The sequence below is a fragment of the Daktulosphaira vitifoliae genome, unplaced genomic scaffold (genome assembly GCF_025091365.1).
Source record: "Daktulosphaira vitifoliae isolate Bord-2020 unplaced genomic scaffold, ASM2509136v1 Scaffold_1, whole genome shotgun sequence".
Lineage (NCBI taxonomy): Eukaryota > Metazoa > Arthropoda > Insecta > Hemiptera > Phylloxeridae > Daktulosphaira > Daktulosphaira vitifoliae.
The window spans coordinates 23,185,229-23,203,547 of record NW_026099572.1 but is presented as its reverse complement, the minus strand read 5'-3'; the positions used below and the strand labels follow the sequence as shown (position 1 = coordinate 23,203,547).

The window sequence follows — 18,319 nt, the reverse complement described above, 5'->3', positions numbered from 1 at the left end:
ATCATAACCTACTAAATAATTATATAAAATTACTTAAATTAATACAATATTACGAAAATATGTTTTTTTTAGTTATTAAAATTTTTAATTTATCAGTTGAGAGCAATTTATAGAATTCTCAAATTTATATATTTTTATGAAAAATAAATATTTGACTAACTCATAAAATATGAAATCATTTAATTAAGTAAATTACTAGTCGATAACAATTTTTGGGCAAGCTTTTCGGAAGTTATGTCAATTTAAAAATGTGAACTCGAGGAGTGACGTGGGTATAACTATTTTCGTCATTAGACATATAGGCCATATCCCATCCTCAACTAAAAAAATATGAAGAAACATAATAGAATTGACATTTAAATTCGTAAATTTATAGTAAATGTGTTCCTATTACTCTTTAAACTTTTTAAGTACATTATCTTACCCTTTTTTTTTAAATTCTAAAACTTTTTCAAATCCAAGATTTTTATACAGATATTTAGAAGTTTCTGCATAATATTCGTTTAGACAATCACTTAAAAAATGACTTAAATCCATGTTTTTATATTGTTGTGCTTCATATTGTTTTAAATTCTCTTTAAGTAAGAACTTTGGTTGATTATCGTAAACAATTAAACTATTTTTCTTCTTAATATTTTGGTAAGTCTCGTGAGCTTTTCCTTCGATAAAATTTTTCACATCTAAAACAAATTCAATAATATCGTTTTTTGTTTTTGTATCGTTTAGGTTGATAAAAATCTGTGTATTTTGATGACTTTTTAATGACACATATTCTACAAAAGTATACATTTCGTCTACTATAGGTATTGTGAAGGTTTTTTTTGCTTTTAATAATAATTTAAAGTCTATATAGCTAAGATACAACATTACACTGTATAACTGTTCAAAAATTATTTTTGAATTTTCCAAAACGCTTTGAAGTAAAGATGGAATACGTAGTAAATTATTACCCCGGTTGATGTAATTATAATCTTGACATTGTTTGATTATAATGCGAATATGATCAATAAATGTTTTGATGACTTCTGCGTACATGTAATTTAATATATGAATAATAGTTTCGAATCTTTTTGCTAAATTCATACCATTCCCTCGAATAAAAACGTCCTTAATATTAATACATATATCAGTAGAGGAGTCATACTTTATCTGTAAATGACACATAATACACCATCCATCTTGTTTACTCATATGATCCAATACTTCTGACAAATATTTTTCATAAACTTTTGCGCTTATTTTACAATCAACAAAGCATTTTGAAGTTAAAATCCACAGAATACAACTAATAAAATAAAATTGTCCTGTTNCGCTTATTTTACAATCAACAAAGCATTTTGAAGTTAAAATCCACAGAATACAACTAATAAAATAAAATTGTCCTGTTAACATAATTCACAAATTTAACGTGCAAAAATTTATTAGTTAATTTAATTATATTAAAACTTATTTGTTTTTTTCTGTATAATATAAATTTCAATAGATAATATATTTGTGCAGTTTTGTTAATAAGATTTTCAGCAATAATAGCAGTTGATTAATATTAATTTATTACTCTTGGTACAATAAATATGTTAAAATAATTTTATTTATAAGTATGTTATTTATGACCTACAACATTATAAATGTCATAAATAATTATTTATTGACTGTAGCTTTTTCAAATTTTAATTTAACTTAACATCATCTGTAAAGTAATTGGCTTATAATATTATACAGAGTGATTCTTTTAACATGAATCACTTTGTTATTCGAAAGATTAATTATTTTAATTAAACTATCAATTATTATTGATAATTTTTAAAAATTTTTTTAATTTTATGTTTTTCTCAATTAATCAATCATAAAACATTTTTTATGGTTATCCATTATACAGTGGTCAATTTTATATTTTCAATGGCAACATACATAATCAATAAGCTATTTTAGGTTCAGGAATACTATTTTTCTTTTAATATAATAAGAAAAGTATTTCTAGAAAAATAAAAAATTTCTCAAACCATTAAATATTATGAAATTAAATTTTTTATAAATAGAAACGTACTTATAATGTTTCTTATTGGGTAATTTATAATTTTATAAAGTAATTGAGAGCAGTGGCATACACAAAAATTAAATTGGGGGGGGGGTGGGGGGGGGTTGAAATTTAAAGAAAATTAGATATCACGAAAATTCCTGTTTTCGATTACTTTATTGTGGAAATATTTATAGTATGATATGATCTTTTTTATTGTTATTACTTATTGCTTATTATCCAAAATTATCGCTTAATCAACCCCCAAAACCCCCCCTTGCGTAAGCCAGTGATTGAGAGTAAATGAGTGAGTACATATCCAGTAAAACTTATAATGTAACAGCAATATCAATTTACTTTTTTTTTTAGGATATTCATTATAATTTTAGTTCAAATTTATTTTCAAAAAATTAATAAATTATATTTATAACTCTAACACAACATAGATACATATCATAATTTTTATATTAAATATTTCTAAAAAAAGCTATTAAATAAAATTAGTTTTTTTTTCTCCAAATATAAAGTAAATAATTATACAAAATACTTTAATTGAAATGACTAAAGAGAGAATAATATCAAAAATTGTTATTAACTTATATTCTATAATTTATTCAACATAAGTAATGCTTAATAAGTGTTTACCTTCTAGCGGCAGAAATCAATTATAAATGTTTGAACATTTATATTCATATGTTTTTAATAATAATTATTACATAATAATCTATAATAATTATTGAGAACATAATAATTATGTTCTCTATTCTTTAACCTACCATAAATTTAAAAACTGGCNTTATGTTCTCTATTCTTTAACCTACCATAAATTTAAAAACTGGCCCTAGGATCAGGTTAAATTGTCTATCATATAGACAATGTTAAAAATTTCAACATTTCTGTTAGTTCAATAGTTCAATGGTGAACTACTGGCCCATTGTGTTTGACTAAGACGTAACGAAGAACCTGACAAAAACTCAATGATTTCGAAATAAATATTCTAACAAAATTTTACTCGTGACAAGGTTTTAATTCCTATACAGGAACTTTTAATAAGCGAACAATATTTCTTTGACTCTCATTATTCAAACTAAAATGAAATGAAAAACTGCCAGTAAACATAATTCTGAACTAATATAAAATTATAATATTGTTTAGCTTCGATATGAAGCTGAGTTGGTATTAATTTTAACACAATATGTTTATTTATTTATTTATTTATTTTAGCCTTGATGCGAAGCTAAAAAAGTGTTAATTATACTATGTTTTCTTTCTTTTTGATGTATGTTGCCACTTTTTCTCAGCTCTCACCGGACTGATTTCTTTCAACGATACGTCAAAAGATCACAAATTGTCTTTAGTTGAATTTTAATAGATTTTATATTAATTGCTAAAATAGCACAGAGAAAATTTTTATTAAAGCATTTAATTAAATATTAATATACATAATATATTCATCTTCTTACATAATATATTATATTATGTATAATATCTTTATAATTAATGTCTTTAATTATACATTAATTATAATATTAAAATTATTAATAATATATACATTTAATATTAAAATTATTAATAATATATACATTTAATATTATAATATTAAACCAGAGATGAATTGAGAAGATTAGATTTACCAATATTGATGCAAACTTTTGAAGGTAGGAAAAGTTTTTATTATTCAAATTTGAGTACATTTTCATTTAGGTGAATAAACAATAGTTCTTTGACTTAATTTTAAATAATTTTTACTCTTGCCACTAAGTATGTTTTAAAAATAACTATTTTATAAATTCAAATGTTTCATTTTTGGTATACTATATACATTAACGTGATATTAATAATAATAATTTATATTTGCCCAAACTTAAGTAGACTAATATCACATATATTTTTAATCAATATATCTTAAAATAATTTAAAAATAATTAAAGCTAGTGCTTTTTAAGAAAGGACCAATAATTATGAATAATTACTGAACAATATTTTAAATGAAATAATTTAAATTACATTTAAAGTAATGTTTAACAATAAAATTTGTAATAATATTAATAATATATTCAATACAATATAAATATTAAAATACATAATATAATGTATAATGTCATTTTAACATAATATCCATCAGGATATCTATGGTCTCAATAAAAATTAAACAAAACTATGGCGGATTACTATATGTGGATTTTAAATAATAATGTGAACACTTATCACAAAAAAAAAACAAAAGGATATTTCTAAAATAATTTTTGTGAAAGATTTATCATTTATCTGAGAACTTCGATATTTGTAAGTCCGTGGTATTTTTAGTATTTTACTATTCAACCATTACTTCTATTTTCTTTGTACTGGAATCATTCAGAGTCCAGGATTTTACACTGTAGAGTAAGCAAGTAAGTCAAAATATAATATTATTCATTTTTCCAAGTCAATAAATTTCGATCAGAAGAAGTTTCTTAAGTTAGATATAATTAATCATTACCATGATAAAAGTTGGTTAGAAATGCGGCCTTATCAATTAGATTTAAAACTATCTAATTTTCTAAGTCAGTCATAGTGGGAAATCTGCGAACATAAGATATACCAGATAATTGAACAAAAATTCAAAAAAAAAATGAAAAAGTTTAATCATTTAATTTCAGATAACAAAAATAAGGGGTAAATAAATAATTTTAATGAAAGTCCGGTAGTTTCATTTTCTAAAAAATGGGGAGAAAATTTAGTTAAGAAATGCACGAACTTGTGTTTTTAAATAAAGAAACAGACATACTTAAGTTGAGTCTTAAAACAGGTTTTTACAGAAAAAATTTCCAACGAATGATCTCTTAATAGGCATTAAAATGTGGGTTAAAAATATTGATTTATAATTAACAAGACTTAGCAAGAATGGAGTATTTCAACTTCCTACAAAAAAAATCTGTTATAAGTAAAGAGGGTTTAAGAGAAAAAAAAAAGATTTTCATGAGTGATACAGGACTAAAAACTAAAATAAAAACTGTTTTTATCTACATTCAAATAAGGGTATATCCATAGTAGTACTGAAATTAGAAGATTATTTTAATACAGTATGGAAAATGATTCAACAGAGTTCCTCTCGATAAATATAACGATTGGTTTTCTTAAAGATGTGGGTTATATCTTACAACACACAATTATTTAAATGGCGGTAGACTTTTATTAAACAAAATTATAACACGAAAATAGACGTATAAACACTAAAAGAAAATATATGTATATACAGTAAGGAAAAATAAAATAATCGAAGTAAACATAATACACGATGACAACAGCGGCGGGGTGTAGCGGTCGTGTAGCGTATCGCGGACTAGACAGTCTGAACTGAACTAACTGAACTGACTGATTCTTCCGATATATATATAGCTCCGATAAGGCTCTCGCTAATTCTAGAATATTCTATACCCGCGTAGGTTATCTATGGCGTTATCGAAGTTTCTCGAAGGTTTTTGATAACGAGAACATTCGAGAATATTCGTTGCGTATGTTTTGGTCGCTACAAAGAGTATCTAAAGGAACAAAATATAACAGGATAAAATAAATTAGCTTATTAATTTAACAAAATTATGTATAGATCATAATAAATTTTGTGAACAAATTGAGAGTACAGAAATGGCAAATTCGCTATCACTAGTTTTAATAGAACTTTTCATGAGTAGGTTCAAAACATATTTTAAAAACTCCTATGGTGATTTTCCGAAACTATGATGAGGTATGTAAATGATATTTTTGCAGTAATCAACAAAGATTTAACGAATAATTTAAATTATTTCTATCCAACGATTAAATTCACATACGAACAGGAAGCAGAGAAAAAATTGGATTTTTTTAATTTTAAAAAAGTAGGAGGAACTATATTTTGATATTTATTGGAAAAACACACACCCGTTCAAGTACATTCCGAACAAATCGAAATACAGTTAGCAACACAAAATGGCATTTTTTAATGGTATGGTCTACAGATTAGTTAATATTCTGATTAATAAAATAGATTTTGATAAAGAACTTGGGGTTTTAAGAAAAATAGCTTGATTTAATGGGAAAAACGAAAACGTAATTTCAAAATTAGTCCGAACACAAAAGTGGAATAAAGAAAGGAGTCAGGCTGGTACACTCATTAATGTAACAATGTATTAATGTAGGGGGACAAAAAGTAATTAAATCGCTCATTTAATATCTCAAATGGACTAGCTAGATTTTTTATGAATTTTTGTATTATTTTAGTAAAATCTAAAAGTAATAATTTAAAATTTATTAGGTAACCCTAAAGATAAAGTAGAAGAAAATATAATTTGAAAATTTTAATAAACGGTGCATAGGACAAACAAAAAGAAATATAAGGAACAGATTTAAAGAAATCGATAAATCCTCCTATAGCTGAACACATAATTACTACAATAACACCGTATAAAAAATTAAAAACGTTAATAATTACAAAGAACTTAACATATAGGAGGAAATAGAAAAGTGTTAAAAATAAGTGCAAATAATTAATCACTTAAAAATTCTTTACTAAACTAGTGTTAATTGATAAAATGTGACAATACCATTTTGTGATAATGTCACTAAGTAATAAGGTCATATAAGAGTGTTTTTTTTCAGTGAGAGTGTCAGCATGTGTTTAGCGTTATTTCCAAAATATGTATCCGTGTTTTTTTTTTTTTTGTGGCTTTTTAACGCAACTAAACATTGTACAACTCTCACACAATATATTTTAAATAATGAATAATAATTAATAAATAGAAAATAATTCACTGTAAAATGAGTACAAAAAATAACTAAATATATACATATATATACAGATTGATCGGTATCAGGAACCATTTGAATACTCACAAAATAAATGTAATAATAAAAACAATTTTTTGATTTCTCGAATTATCAACTAATAGTTACTTTTTAGAATTATCCCTTAAACCGTAAAGGAGTGTCAAATTTATTTTTTTTAATGGATACATACATAATTAACTAGCTTATAAAATATAAAATAACTAATTAAGAAAGTGACTGGTCGATAACAACTTTTAGACCAGTACTTTGGAAGTTATTCTTATTTTTATACCGAGGCGAAACGAAGAATACAATCGAGAAATAAATTTGATAAAGTAACATATATTGTGACCATTAATTTTCTTAATTACATCATTTTCTATTTTATAAGCTAGAATAATATGTATGTTTTTATTTAAATAATAAAGTTGACATACCTATAAAATATAAGGGATGAACATAAAATAATAATTAATTATTAATTAATTTAAATAAATAATTGCATAACAGATAAATGCAGATTAATATGCAACTATCAAAAACTAAAAAAAAATTATTATTTCAAGAGAAAATAAGTGATTACTGTTAAAAGAGTAATTTTAAAAATTAATTTTCATGAGAAAAGTTACAAACTTAAAACTAATATTTAGTGTGAAAAAATTTCGTTTTCTTCTGTTCTTTTCTCAATTCATATTGTAATTGTTTAATATCGTAAAATCATCTTCCCTTAATTTATAAAGTACGGGCCCTTATAAATTAAAGGTAGACGATTTTTGAAGGGCTACAGAAATAAAATACTTGAGTCCATTGAAGATAGAACACCCAAGAAAAATAGTTTGTAATAAGATTAAATTAAAGGGACTTAAATAATAAAAAAATAGATGGCACTGTACTGTGTAATATGTTGTTCAAGTAGTGTGGTTAAATAATCTTTTATTTGGCTCATTTAAATTTAATAAATAGTAATGCAGAGAAAAATTATTTGATGAACAAAATAAAAATGGTAATCAAATGTTTATGAACTAGTAATAATCTTACTATTCATATTTTTTTAACCCCTTGAAAAAAATTCTGCTTGCACCACTAGCATAATGATATATACTCGAGACTAATACTAAAGTTAGCAAGACTTGTCACTATAAGTATCACTTTTAAACAAAATATACTATTTGGGAGGGGGTTTGACCCATAATCGCCACGTTGACAATGATAAGATCAAACATTTTTGAGAATAAATCGCTTTGACCATTACCTGAATTCGTGAAAAACTAAAACTTCGTTTTCATTATCATCTATATGTTTTTATCGCAGATAAAACATACGTACATATATATATGTATAACTAACTAGATTATTAAGTTCTATGTGTTAGCAGAGCAAACGATTAAATCCACCTGTCTACTATTTGGATTTGATCAATTGTGTGTTATCGCGTTAAATAATTTAATATCATTGGTGTTTTTCCTATCATATACTTTTAAATAATAATTTTCAATTCTTTATTATCAGTGATTTTGGCCAAATTGAGTGCCTTGAAAGAGGCCATATAGGCCAAACCTACTCAAAATGACGTTTAAGTGACTTTATCTCTTATCACTAGTTAGTATTTAGTTTATTACTAGATTTATATATATATATATAATTTTTATCAGTACTATTTGTGGTTATGTTTTTGTTCGCGTTTGAAAGAAAATATTCTATGATCATTTAAATAATTTCTCATTGAATTGTAATACGAAACCGTATGCTTATATTTTCTTCAGTGATATACATAAATATGTATATATGTATAGAGTAGATACTATTTGTATTTTAATGTAATGTATGATAATGAAAATATACTATACTAAATTGAAAATGAATTGACCTTTAAGGTTTCTATGATATTCTTCTATAGCTTATAACTACTGTGTTAGATATATTAACTATGTGAAAAACATTGAAGATAATAATCATTGCTAAAAGAGGTAAAATAAAAAATAAAGTTTCTTTTTCAATATTCTAATAATTAATAATTTATTTAAATTTTATGTATTAATATTTTTACTTTATTAGTTTCATTATCTATTAATAATTTTTTTAATTGACTCTTTAATAATTTTGTTTAAAATTGGTTAAACCTATTTATGTTTTATTTTATTATATTTATGTATATAATTTTTTTTGTTACAGAAAAATCATGTTTTGCCCTAATGGTTCAATTTTTGATTTGTGGGTTAGAGATACAAGTTCAGAATGTTTTGTAGATACAACAGCTGCCAGTATATTGTCAGTTTTTATGATAATATTCGGAACAGCACAATGCTCAGTGTACAAAAAATACAGTACACCCTTGTCAGAAGCTGTAATACCACAATCAAAACTCTACTATTTACAGATGTCTATAACATTCATACTTCCATTATTATCAATAACAAAATTTTTAGTTGATGTCTACTTTTTTCAAAGTGGAGTTATATATGGATATCAAGTGAGTTTATTTAAATAAAAATAGGGAATATTTGTATAATATTTTTATTTTTTAGGCTGTATATCTAGTTGTCATAATTTTTGTTTTTCCTCTTTCTGCAAAGCTCATTTTATTAGAGCGACATAGCTTACTACCATCAATGCCTGCTAGAGGACATGGTTTAGTTCTTTTAATATTTTGGACATTAGTTTTCACATCAGAAAATGTTTACTTTTTAACTTTGAAGACAGAAGATTGGTGGTTTCATTTAGAAAAGTAAGCCAAGTATTAAAATAAGCAATAGTTTATTTAAATAATGTAGGTAGCAGTAGCTATTTCTTTATTAATAATATGATATATATATATATATACAAGAAATGCATATAAGAAATTTTACAAATCTTAATGCTGTAAAAATTAAAATATAATACATTAATAAAATATTTTTTTGTCAAAAGAATTTTTATTTTGTACTTTACAAAATGGCTATTTTTTTTTATATTTTTTTTTGTAAATTTAAATAAAAAAATATTATAAATTATGATATTATAATCAAAAATTATATATAAAAAAAGAATAATTGCAAAATATATTAACTTGATCCAACGTCATAAGATTTTTTAGATCATGCTAGACTATCATGTATGTTCAGAAAGTAGGTTAGATCTTTTATAACTTTTAATATAATTAACATTTTATTAAAAAAAAAATTTTTAATAATTTATGCATTATTTGATTGTATAATATCATGTTTATTATAATTCTTTTTATTAAAAAATGTATTATTTTTTTAATTTTTTCTAATTTTAAATAGCCAGTTAATAAAACTTTTTATACTAAAATGATTAATGGATCAATAACAATATTAGGACAAATACTTATTGAGTTTCAAAAATTTTAATTCATAGAGTTAATATGTAGTGCAGATGTGGTATATTATTTAATTGTGCTATTTAGTATATATATTCATATATTTACATATTATGTAAATGCTAAATGCTTGTAACTCAATAAATACTTTTCCTAAAATTATTATTAACGCATTCAATTTTTTGGTAAGAAAAGTTCTAAAAAGTATAAATTACTAAATATTACTTACATGATAATAATAGAAAATAATAACATATTTTTTTTTTTTACAGAATCAATAACAAAATTAAATTAGTTTTGTTTATAATGCAATATATTTTGAGTTTGTTACTTTTTGGTTTGGGCTTGAAAGCTCCTGGGATAATGACTGCAAGGGATTATTTTAGTTTAAATAACACATCTGATTTATTTTTAGATGTAAGTTAATTTATTTTTCTACTTAAATTTAGTTTTTTTAATAAATTAAGTATAAATATAACATGTTAAAATGTGCCATTTTTTTATTTAAAATTCAGTGAATTGATATTTCAGCTAGAAATATTTATATATTTTAATTTTCTTTTTTACTAGTCTATAGTATTTGTAGAAAAAAAATAACTATAAAAATAATTTAGACATAACTATTGTAATTAATTAAATATATGTTGTTCTGAATACTTCATGAGAGTTAAAATCATAAATTCTCATTTATAGTTATTACGCAAATATATATATATGTACAAACTATTACTTACCCTTGTTACATAGTAATTCTGTGTATTAAAATTCTTGTAATCCAATTAGTACTTCTAATTATTAGTTCTAAAATTGTTATTGACCCATTTAAATATTTAGAAAAAAAAACTTAAAAATAGCTATATTAAATTACTCAAAATAAAAAAGAAATATGCTTTTACAAGCATAGTCTAAAAGTCTTTTAAAAAAAAAATACGACAAAATGGTAATTTAAATAAAGTTATAAACTTACAGTAGATCTGTTCCACTCGATATATGATCATTTTTAACCTTATGAATTGTTTTATTATACATGCATTATAAATTCAAACTTACTTTATATAACTTGAAACTGTAACTTTTATTATAGATAACATTTTAAGTATATTTTTAATTTAAAAGTTAACTTACTCTTCTTCTTTCTCGCCTTAATCCCAACTACTAGGGATTAAAAGTTAACTTCATAAAAAAAATACAGTATTTCTTATTTGTGTGTGTGTTAAAATACACTAATATTATAATATCACTTAAAATAACAAAAAAAGAACTTTTAGCTATATGCCCATTCATTTTTCTAACCTCTACTCTTAATTGTAATAAACTAATACTATAATAAATAATATTTTATCTTATTTGTTTCTAAGTGTTTTTTAAACATAAGTATTTAATATTTTAAATTATCAAATGACACAAATTTTTGCAATAGTCCTTGATAATTTTTATCATAATATAAAGCTCTTAATAACTGAGTTTAATCGTTTAATAATAACTATGGTGACAAGTACTTAATTTATAAAAAATTTATCAGTACTTTTATTTTTTATTGGTTTTGTATTAAAAATATAGTTTAATAGAATATGTAAACTTAAAGTAAATTTTGGTTATGATTATATACAAAATAGTGTTCCATAATGAAAAACTCAAGACCATTTTTAGTGGCTGTAAAATATATTATTAATAATTGATTTTATATTTAGAATATTTTATAGTAATAACTAATGTATTATATTTTTTTCATAGTCAGATCATGCGGAAGAGCAATCTACATGGAGTAATTTCAAACGAAAGATTACAATACTTGCTCCATTTATATGGCCAAAAAAAAGTTTAACTTTACAAGTTCGTGTAATTCTATGTCTCTTACTAGTTGTTGCTGGTCGTATTGCTAATGTTTATGTTCCACTTTACAGTGGTAAAATAGGTGTGTGTTGTTACTTTATTGAAAAATGAAATCTAATTTAAAGTAAATATTTTATTTTTTAGTTGACAGCTTAACATCCAGTCCCCTTGTTTTCCGATGGGACTTGATCTTAATTTATGTTGGAATCAAATTTCTACAAGGTGGTCTAGGAATGGGTTTTATTAATAACTTGAGAAGCTTTTTATGGATTCGAGTTCAACAGTATACTAAACGTGAAGTTGAAGTAAATAATATTCATACACAAATTAAAATAAATTGATCTCGATGAAATAATTTTTATTTGTTGATATTTAGGTTTCTCTATTTAGGCATTTACATAGTCTTAGTCTTAAATGGCATTTAAGTCGTAAGACTGGTGAAGTATTACGTATTATGGATCGAGGAACTGATTCTACAAATCAATTGTTATCATTTATTTTCTTCAATATTGGTCCGACTATTATTGATATTTTAGTTGCAGTTGTATTTTTCCTATCTTATTTCAATTGGATGATGGGTACAATTGTGTTCATTACAATGATTTTATATATAGGTATATTTATATTTTTAATTGCTTTTAATAAAAGTAATATAAACAATTAACAAAAACTGAATTTTTGTTAAGCATTAACAATAATAATTACTGAATGGAGAACAAAATTTCAACGTCGTATGAATTTAGCTGATAATAATATGGAAGCACGTAGTGTTGACTCAATGTTAAATTTTGAAACTGTTAAATATTATGGAGCAGAAGAGTATGAAGTTCAAGCCTATAAAGAGGCTATTTTAATCTATCAGGTGCATAATATTCTTAAATTTTATATATAATAATTGATTAAATAATTTTTATATTATAAATGTAGAGTGAAGAATTTAAAACAATGGTATCTTTAGCTATTCTTAATACAATGCAAAATATTATTGTTTGTATTGGATTATTAGCTGGGTCTTTACTCAGTGTTCATTTTGTTGTTGACCTCAAACAATTAACAGTTGGTGAATATGTTTTATTTACTGTATATATTATTCAATTATATGGACCTTTAAACTATTTTGGTACATTTTATAGGTAAATATGTTTTAGATCATATATACAATTACAATAATCTTAATAATATGGATGTATTTTTTATTATAATAGATATAAAATTATTTTTTTTAATAACTTAACTGATCTTTTCTTCTTATATAGAGCAATTCAAAAGAACTTTGTTGACATGGAAAATATGTTTGATCTAATGAATGTAAAACCAGATATTGCAGATGCTCCTAATGCATGTGATATAGCACTAAAAGGTGGTCAAGTAGAATTTCGTAACGTGGTGTTTTCTTATCAACCAGACCGACCAGTATTAAAAAATGTATCATTCATAGTTCCATCAGGCAAAACATTAGCTTTAGTTGGGCCATCAGGTAGCGGAAAAACAACCATTGTACGCCTATTATTTAGATTTTATGATGCTGATTCTGGGTCAATATTAATTGATAACCAAAATATTCAAACCATTACTCAATCATCTCTTAGAAAAGCTATTGGAGTTGTTCCTCAAGACACAGTATTGTTCAATAATAGTATTAAGTAAGTTAATAGTAAGTAATAGTTTTTGTAATGAATTTTATTATTAAAATATGTCACTTTCAGTATAAAATTTCTTTACAAAAATATTTTAATAATTCCATTATTCGTTAATTCCTATTATAATATTATAGGTTTAATATTCAATATGGAAGAGTAGATTCTAATGATGCTGAAGTTATAAATTCTGCAATGGCAGCTGATATCCATGATAGAATTATGAAATTTCCAGAACTTTACGAAACTCAAGTTAAAAATTAAATTGAAGTTGCTTGTGCAACAAAATTATTATAAAAATTTTTTTAGGTTGGAGAAAGAGGTTTGAAACTTAGTGGTGGAGAAAAACAACGAGTTGCTATTGCTAGAACTTTACTTAAATCCCCAGCTATTGTACTTCTTGATGAAGCTACAAGTGCTTTAGATACTAAAACAGAACGACAAATTCAAGTACATTTTTTGAAATATTGCAGTAGAATATTTTTAATTTTAAATATTTTTAGGCTGCGTTAGCTCAAGTATGTACAAATAGAACTACAATAATTGTAGCTCATAGATTGTCAACAGTAATTCATGCCGATGAAATAATAGTATTAAAAGATGGAGAAATTTTTGAAAGAGGAAGGTAATATTTTTTTTTTAAATATTAAATACTCAATAGTACCAAATATATAATAGAATAATTTTTTTCACCAACTCCATTTTAAACCTAAAAAAAAATTATAAAATTAAAAGCTAGAAGGATTAAGGAAATTTTATAATCTAATAACTTTTTATTCGGTATTGAGTATAAGGTAGTAATTAATCTCAGATATATTTCAATATAATAATCTGGCAATCCTCTTTTATAATTTTTTATTAATAACAATAGTAAAAGATTTTTTCTTGGTTTTCATTATTGGCTAAATATAAAATCTAATTTTGCATTGAAATAAAGGGAAAAAATACTGTGATGCGTATCTGATAAGCTATAGTAAACTATAGGTATATAGGTATGTACTTTTTTTTTTTTTTTTATGTAAACATAAAATTAAAGATAATGCAATTTATTTTAAGATATTAAAAAAAAAACTATCTGAAAACTTAATGTCTAGAATTATTACCATTTAATACAAAAGTCATGCAATTTTTGATAAAAATGGATGATTTTAATGTTCAAAATTAAATTAAATTATAATTATTAATCGAATATTATATAATATTTAAAAAAAATTTTTTAATTTGTTTCAAATACACATCAAATCCTTTTTAGCAGTGATTTAAATCACTCTCAATATATCAATCAATACTAATAGAACAAATGTTTTGACATTGCCTACTGTACTTTACTTTAATTATTCATAAATTAGTAAAAAAAAATTTTCGAAATTTTGGAAATTGCTTAGTTGTTTCGAGTTAGTGTGATTAAAAAAAAAAAATTAAGTCAGAATTTAATTTATTTTGAATTCTTACTCTTAGTTGACATGCTTTTTATATTTCCAAAAAAATGCTTTCTATTTATATGAATCATATCAAATTCAGTATAAAAATTAAAGACAATAACAATTTATATTATTATGCAATTTCTTATTTACAAAAACCAGGAAAATAAAAAATTTTATAAAGATATGAAAATTTAGAATATTGATCATTAATTAAACTAATTAATTGTTTTTTTTTTTAATTTCTAGACATGATGATCTGATAGATAGAAATGGGTTGTATGCAGATATGTGGTCAGAACAACTAAAATCTAGCAATACTATGACACCAAATAATACTTCTACCAATTTAAGCAATAGTGAAAATGATTTGCCTGTGTCAAACATTTAAAGATTTAAAAAAAATAGAAGTTTGAGTAAAGTATAATTTTTTAAGGGAAATTCAATCATCCAAGTTATATTTTAACTTTCTAGCATTTTCTTGTGTTAAAAAATAACACAAATGTAATATCTTTAGTTGTCTAATTTTTATCCATTTATTTTTTTTAATTTTATTTTGATGTGTTTTACTTTTATATGTTGGTGAAAAATTATTTACCACTTATAAGTTTATTACGTAAAAGGTAATTTATTTTTTAAATACTTTTAATATTACTTTTATCTGAAATCACTATTATTATTTCTCTGTATATCAACATTTTCCATATATAATAATAATTTTATAATGTCCGTAGCCTTTAAATTATTCTTAATATTATTGCATTGATACATTTCTTAACTGATATTTTATATACAATTTTTTTAACATTATATTGTTAAAGTGATAATTCACTATTCAATTTTGTGTAAAAACTTTGTTAAGTTAGTTTATTTTATTCAGTTTGTTTTCATAGTTTATAGCTATAAAGTTATATGGTTCAATAATGTGCAAATTGAATATATAACCATGTTATTAAAATGTTTGACTATAATTGTTAGATGTAAACATAATAAGTTCTTATTACAATTTAAATTATTAAATTATTATTACATTATTAGCTCAATACTATAAGATAAATGCATCTTAAAATATAGACCTAATAACTTCTATAATTAATGATTGTTATGTAGACAGAATTTTTTATATTTAATAGAAAATAAACACTAACAATAATTAACATATAACTTGACTAAATAAGTTTATGATGCATGAAAATTCACAAATTTTTTTTAATTTTTTTTTTTTAACCAAAAAATTAATTTTAAAATTTTATATACTCTAGATTATAAATAAAATCTTCTTTCAAGGATCACTATAAAAGCTTTAAATTTTTTCAATGTAGTATGATAACATTTTAACACAACTTATTTTTAACCTTATACTAAAGAATGCATTTTTATTTCAATTGTTTTTTAGTAATTTGTTTTAAGAATTCATTGGTATTTTGACTAAAAATTGAAACTTTAAAAATTCACTAGTTTTAAAAATCAGTACAAATACATTAAGTAGCCATAAAAAAATTAGTTTAGAAATTCATAAAAGTTCATCTATTTAATGAAGCTATAGAAATGGGCAATTTAAATAAAATTGCCCAAATTTTAAGAAGCAATGGAAATGCATATATTTTAAAGAAGCTATAGAAATACACAATTTAATAATCAATAGAAATGTACAAATTTAAGGGAGCCATTTAAATGCACACATTTTAATACTAATAGAAATAAATAAACAAAAACATTATGAATTCATTTAGATTACAAACATATTCATGAATAGTACAGATATAAGAGTAATAATTTGAAGTCGTGTAACCGTTTATTAAAAAGTATAATGAAAAGTTACAAGAGAAAAAATGAAATGAGAATTCTCATGTATATTTTAGAATTACTTAAGGAGCACAAAAAAATATTTTACAATTTTTTTTAAAATAATATGGAGTTTAAAAATTTCTTAATGAATAAATTTTTTTTTATCACTTGATAATTAAAAGGTAACAAATTTTAGGACATAAATGAATTAGAAATGCACTTATTACTTAGTTACCTATAGTATTTGTTGATGATATTAAATAATTTTTTTTTAAGTTTTCTCAACATACTATTAAGTCCTCTAAAATTTTATATATTTAGCTTGATATTAGCTTCGATGCGAAGCTTAGAAAGTATTAATTTTACCATGTGTTTATTATTATTTTTTTTTTTTTTTTGTGTATCACTATTTTTTTTCTGCTCTCACTGGACCGATTATTTTCAAAGATCACAAATCTTATCTAGTTGAAGACATTACCATCGAAAATTTTTCAATTTTCCCTCGTTCACCATAAATGGTAGAAATCCCCCCAAAAAAACGATTTTTAAAATCAGTAAATTTTGTCATTTATTTCACTTTTTTTTCTTAAAACATCCATAACTTTTTGAAAAATAAACAAATCAACATAATTTTTTTTTATACTAAAACCTTAGATATTTCCCTTTCATTTGATATCATTTTTTTGAAAATTTAACATTTAACCTGCTCATGAGAGGGGATTTAAAATAGCAACTTTTTTACAAAAACTAACTTTTTCAACTTAATTTTTGAAAATGTTCCGGAAATACTGCGTCCTTTAAACATATATCAAATCAAAGGTTATGTTATATACTATCAAATGAAAAAAAAAAATTTGTCCCGACATCTTATCTTCTATGTGCAAATGGCTGTCGAAAATTTAAAAAAAAATGTAATGTTTGCGATAAAAATTACATTTTATCGGGATGTTTTTTGTACTTAAAACTGCCATAATTTTCAAAAATGAACAAATAAAAATAATATTTTTTTGTATTGAAACCTTAGATATTTCCCTTTCATTTGATATAATTTTTTTTGAAAATCTAACACTTATTCTGCTCACTGGGGGGATTTAAAATAGTAACATTTTTACAAAAAATAACTTTTTCAACTTAATTTTTGAAACTTGATTGTATAAAATTACAAAAAAATATTAAAAATGTTGTTTTATGGTGTCATAGTAATAGACTTTCTATAAACATAAATAAGTGTTTTAACATTTCTTTTTTTTCAAACTAAAACTCAAATTAAATTACATTATACAACTGATAAGATTCCTCTTCAATCGGTTAATCTTGTTAAAGACCTATGTATTTATTGGGAAGACACCTTTGCCACGAACTGATAATGCTCCGACATTTACATACTTCGACATTTGACAAAGTAGTAATTGTTACGAACATCTGGTACTCCGACTATCTGATACCATAGGTTACCAAAATTACAACGGATTTCACTCGGACATTAAATTAAAAAAATGAGACAGTAAAAACTCCGACATTATCA

The 18,319-nt window shown here is 23.2% G+C and overlaps 3 protein-coding genes across 6 annotated transcripts in view; 1 reads left to right on the top strand and 2 right to left on the bottom strand.

Moving 5' to 3' along the window:
- Positions 1-11,395, bottom strand: part of LOC126908436 (uncharacterized) — a 12,439-nt gene extending 1,044 nt beyond the window's left edge. The window contains exons 1-3 of the mRNA XM_050690537.1: positions 11,166-11,395; positions 951-1,304; positions 425-680 (exon numbers count right to left, since the gene is read on the bottom strand). Coding sequence (XP_050546494.1) covers positions 425-680; positions 951-1,191 — 497 coding nt within the window. The 5' untranslated portion in view covers positions 1,192-1,304; positions 11,166-11,395. The remainder of the gene's footprint in view (positions 1-424; positions 681-950; positions 1,305-11,165) is intronic.
- LOC126896169 (uncharacterized) overlaps positions 1-18,319 on the bottom strand; it is a 180,822-nt gene that overhangs the window by 74,622 nt on the left and 87,881 nt on the right. The window lies entirely within an intron of this gene.
- On the top strand, positions 8,500-15,461 carry LOC126896144 (ATP-binding cassette sub-family B member 6). The gene is made up of 14 exons (XM_050668647.1): positions 8,500-8,763; positions 8,969-9,266; positions 9,322-9,521; positions 10,388-10,532; positions 11,850-12,030; positions 12,093-12,253; positions 12,325-12,562; positions 12,635-12,810; positions 12,876-13,081; positions 13,205-13,591; positions 13,723-13,837; positions 13,895-14,035; positions 14,089-14,210; positions 15,256-15,461. The coding sequence occupies exons 2-14, from the start codon at positions 8,976-8,978 to the stop codon at positions 15,395-15,397; spliced, it is 2,505 nt and encodes an 834-aa protein (XP_050524604.1). The 5' UTR covers positions 8,500-8,763; positions 8,969-8,975; the 3' UTR covers positions 15,398-15,461.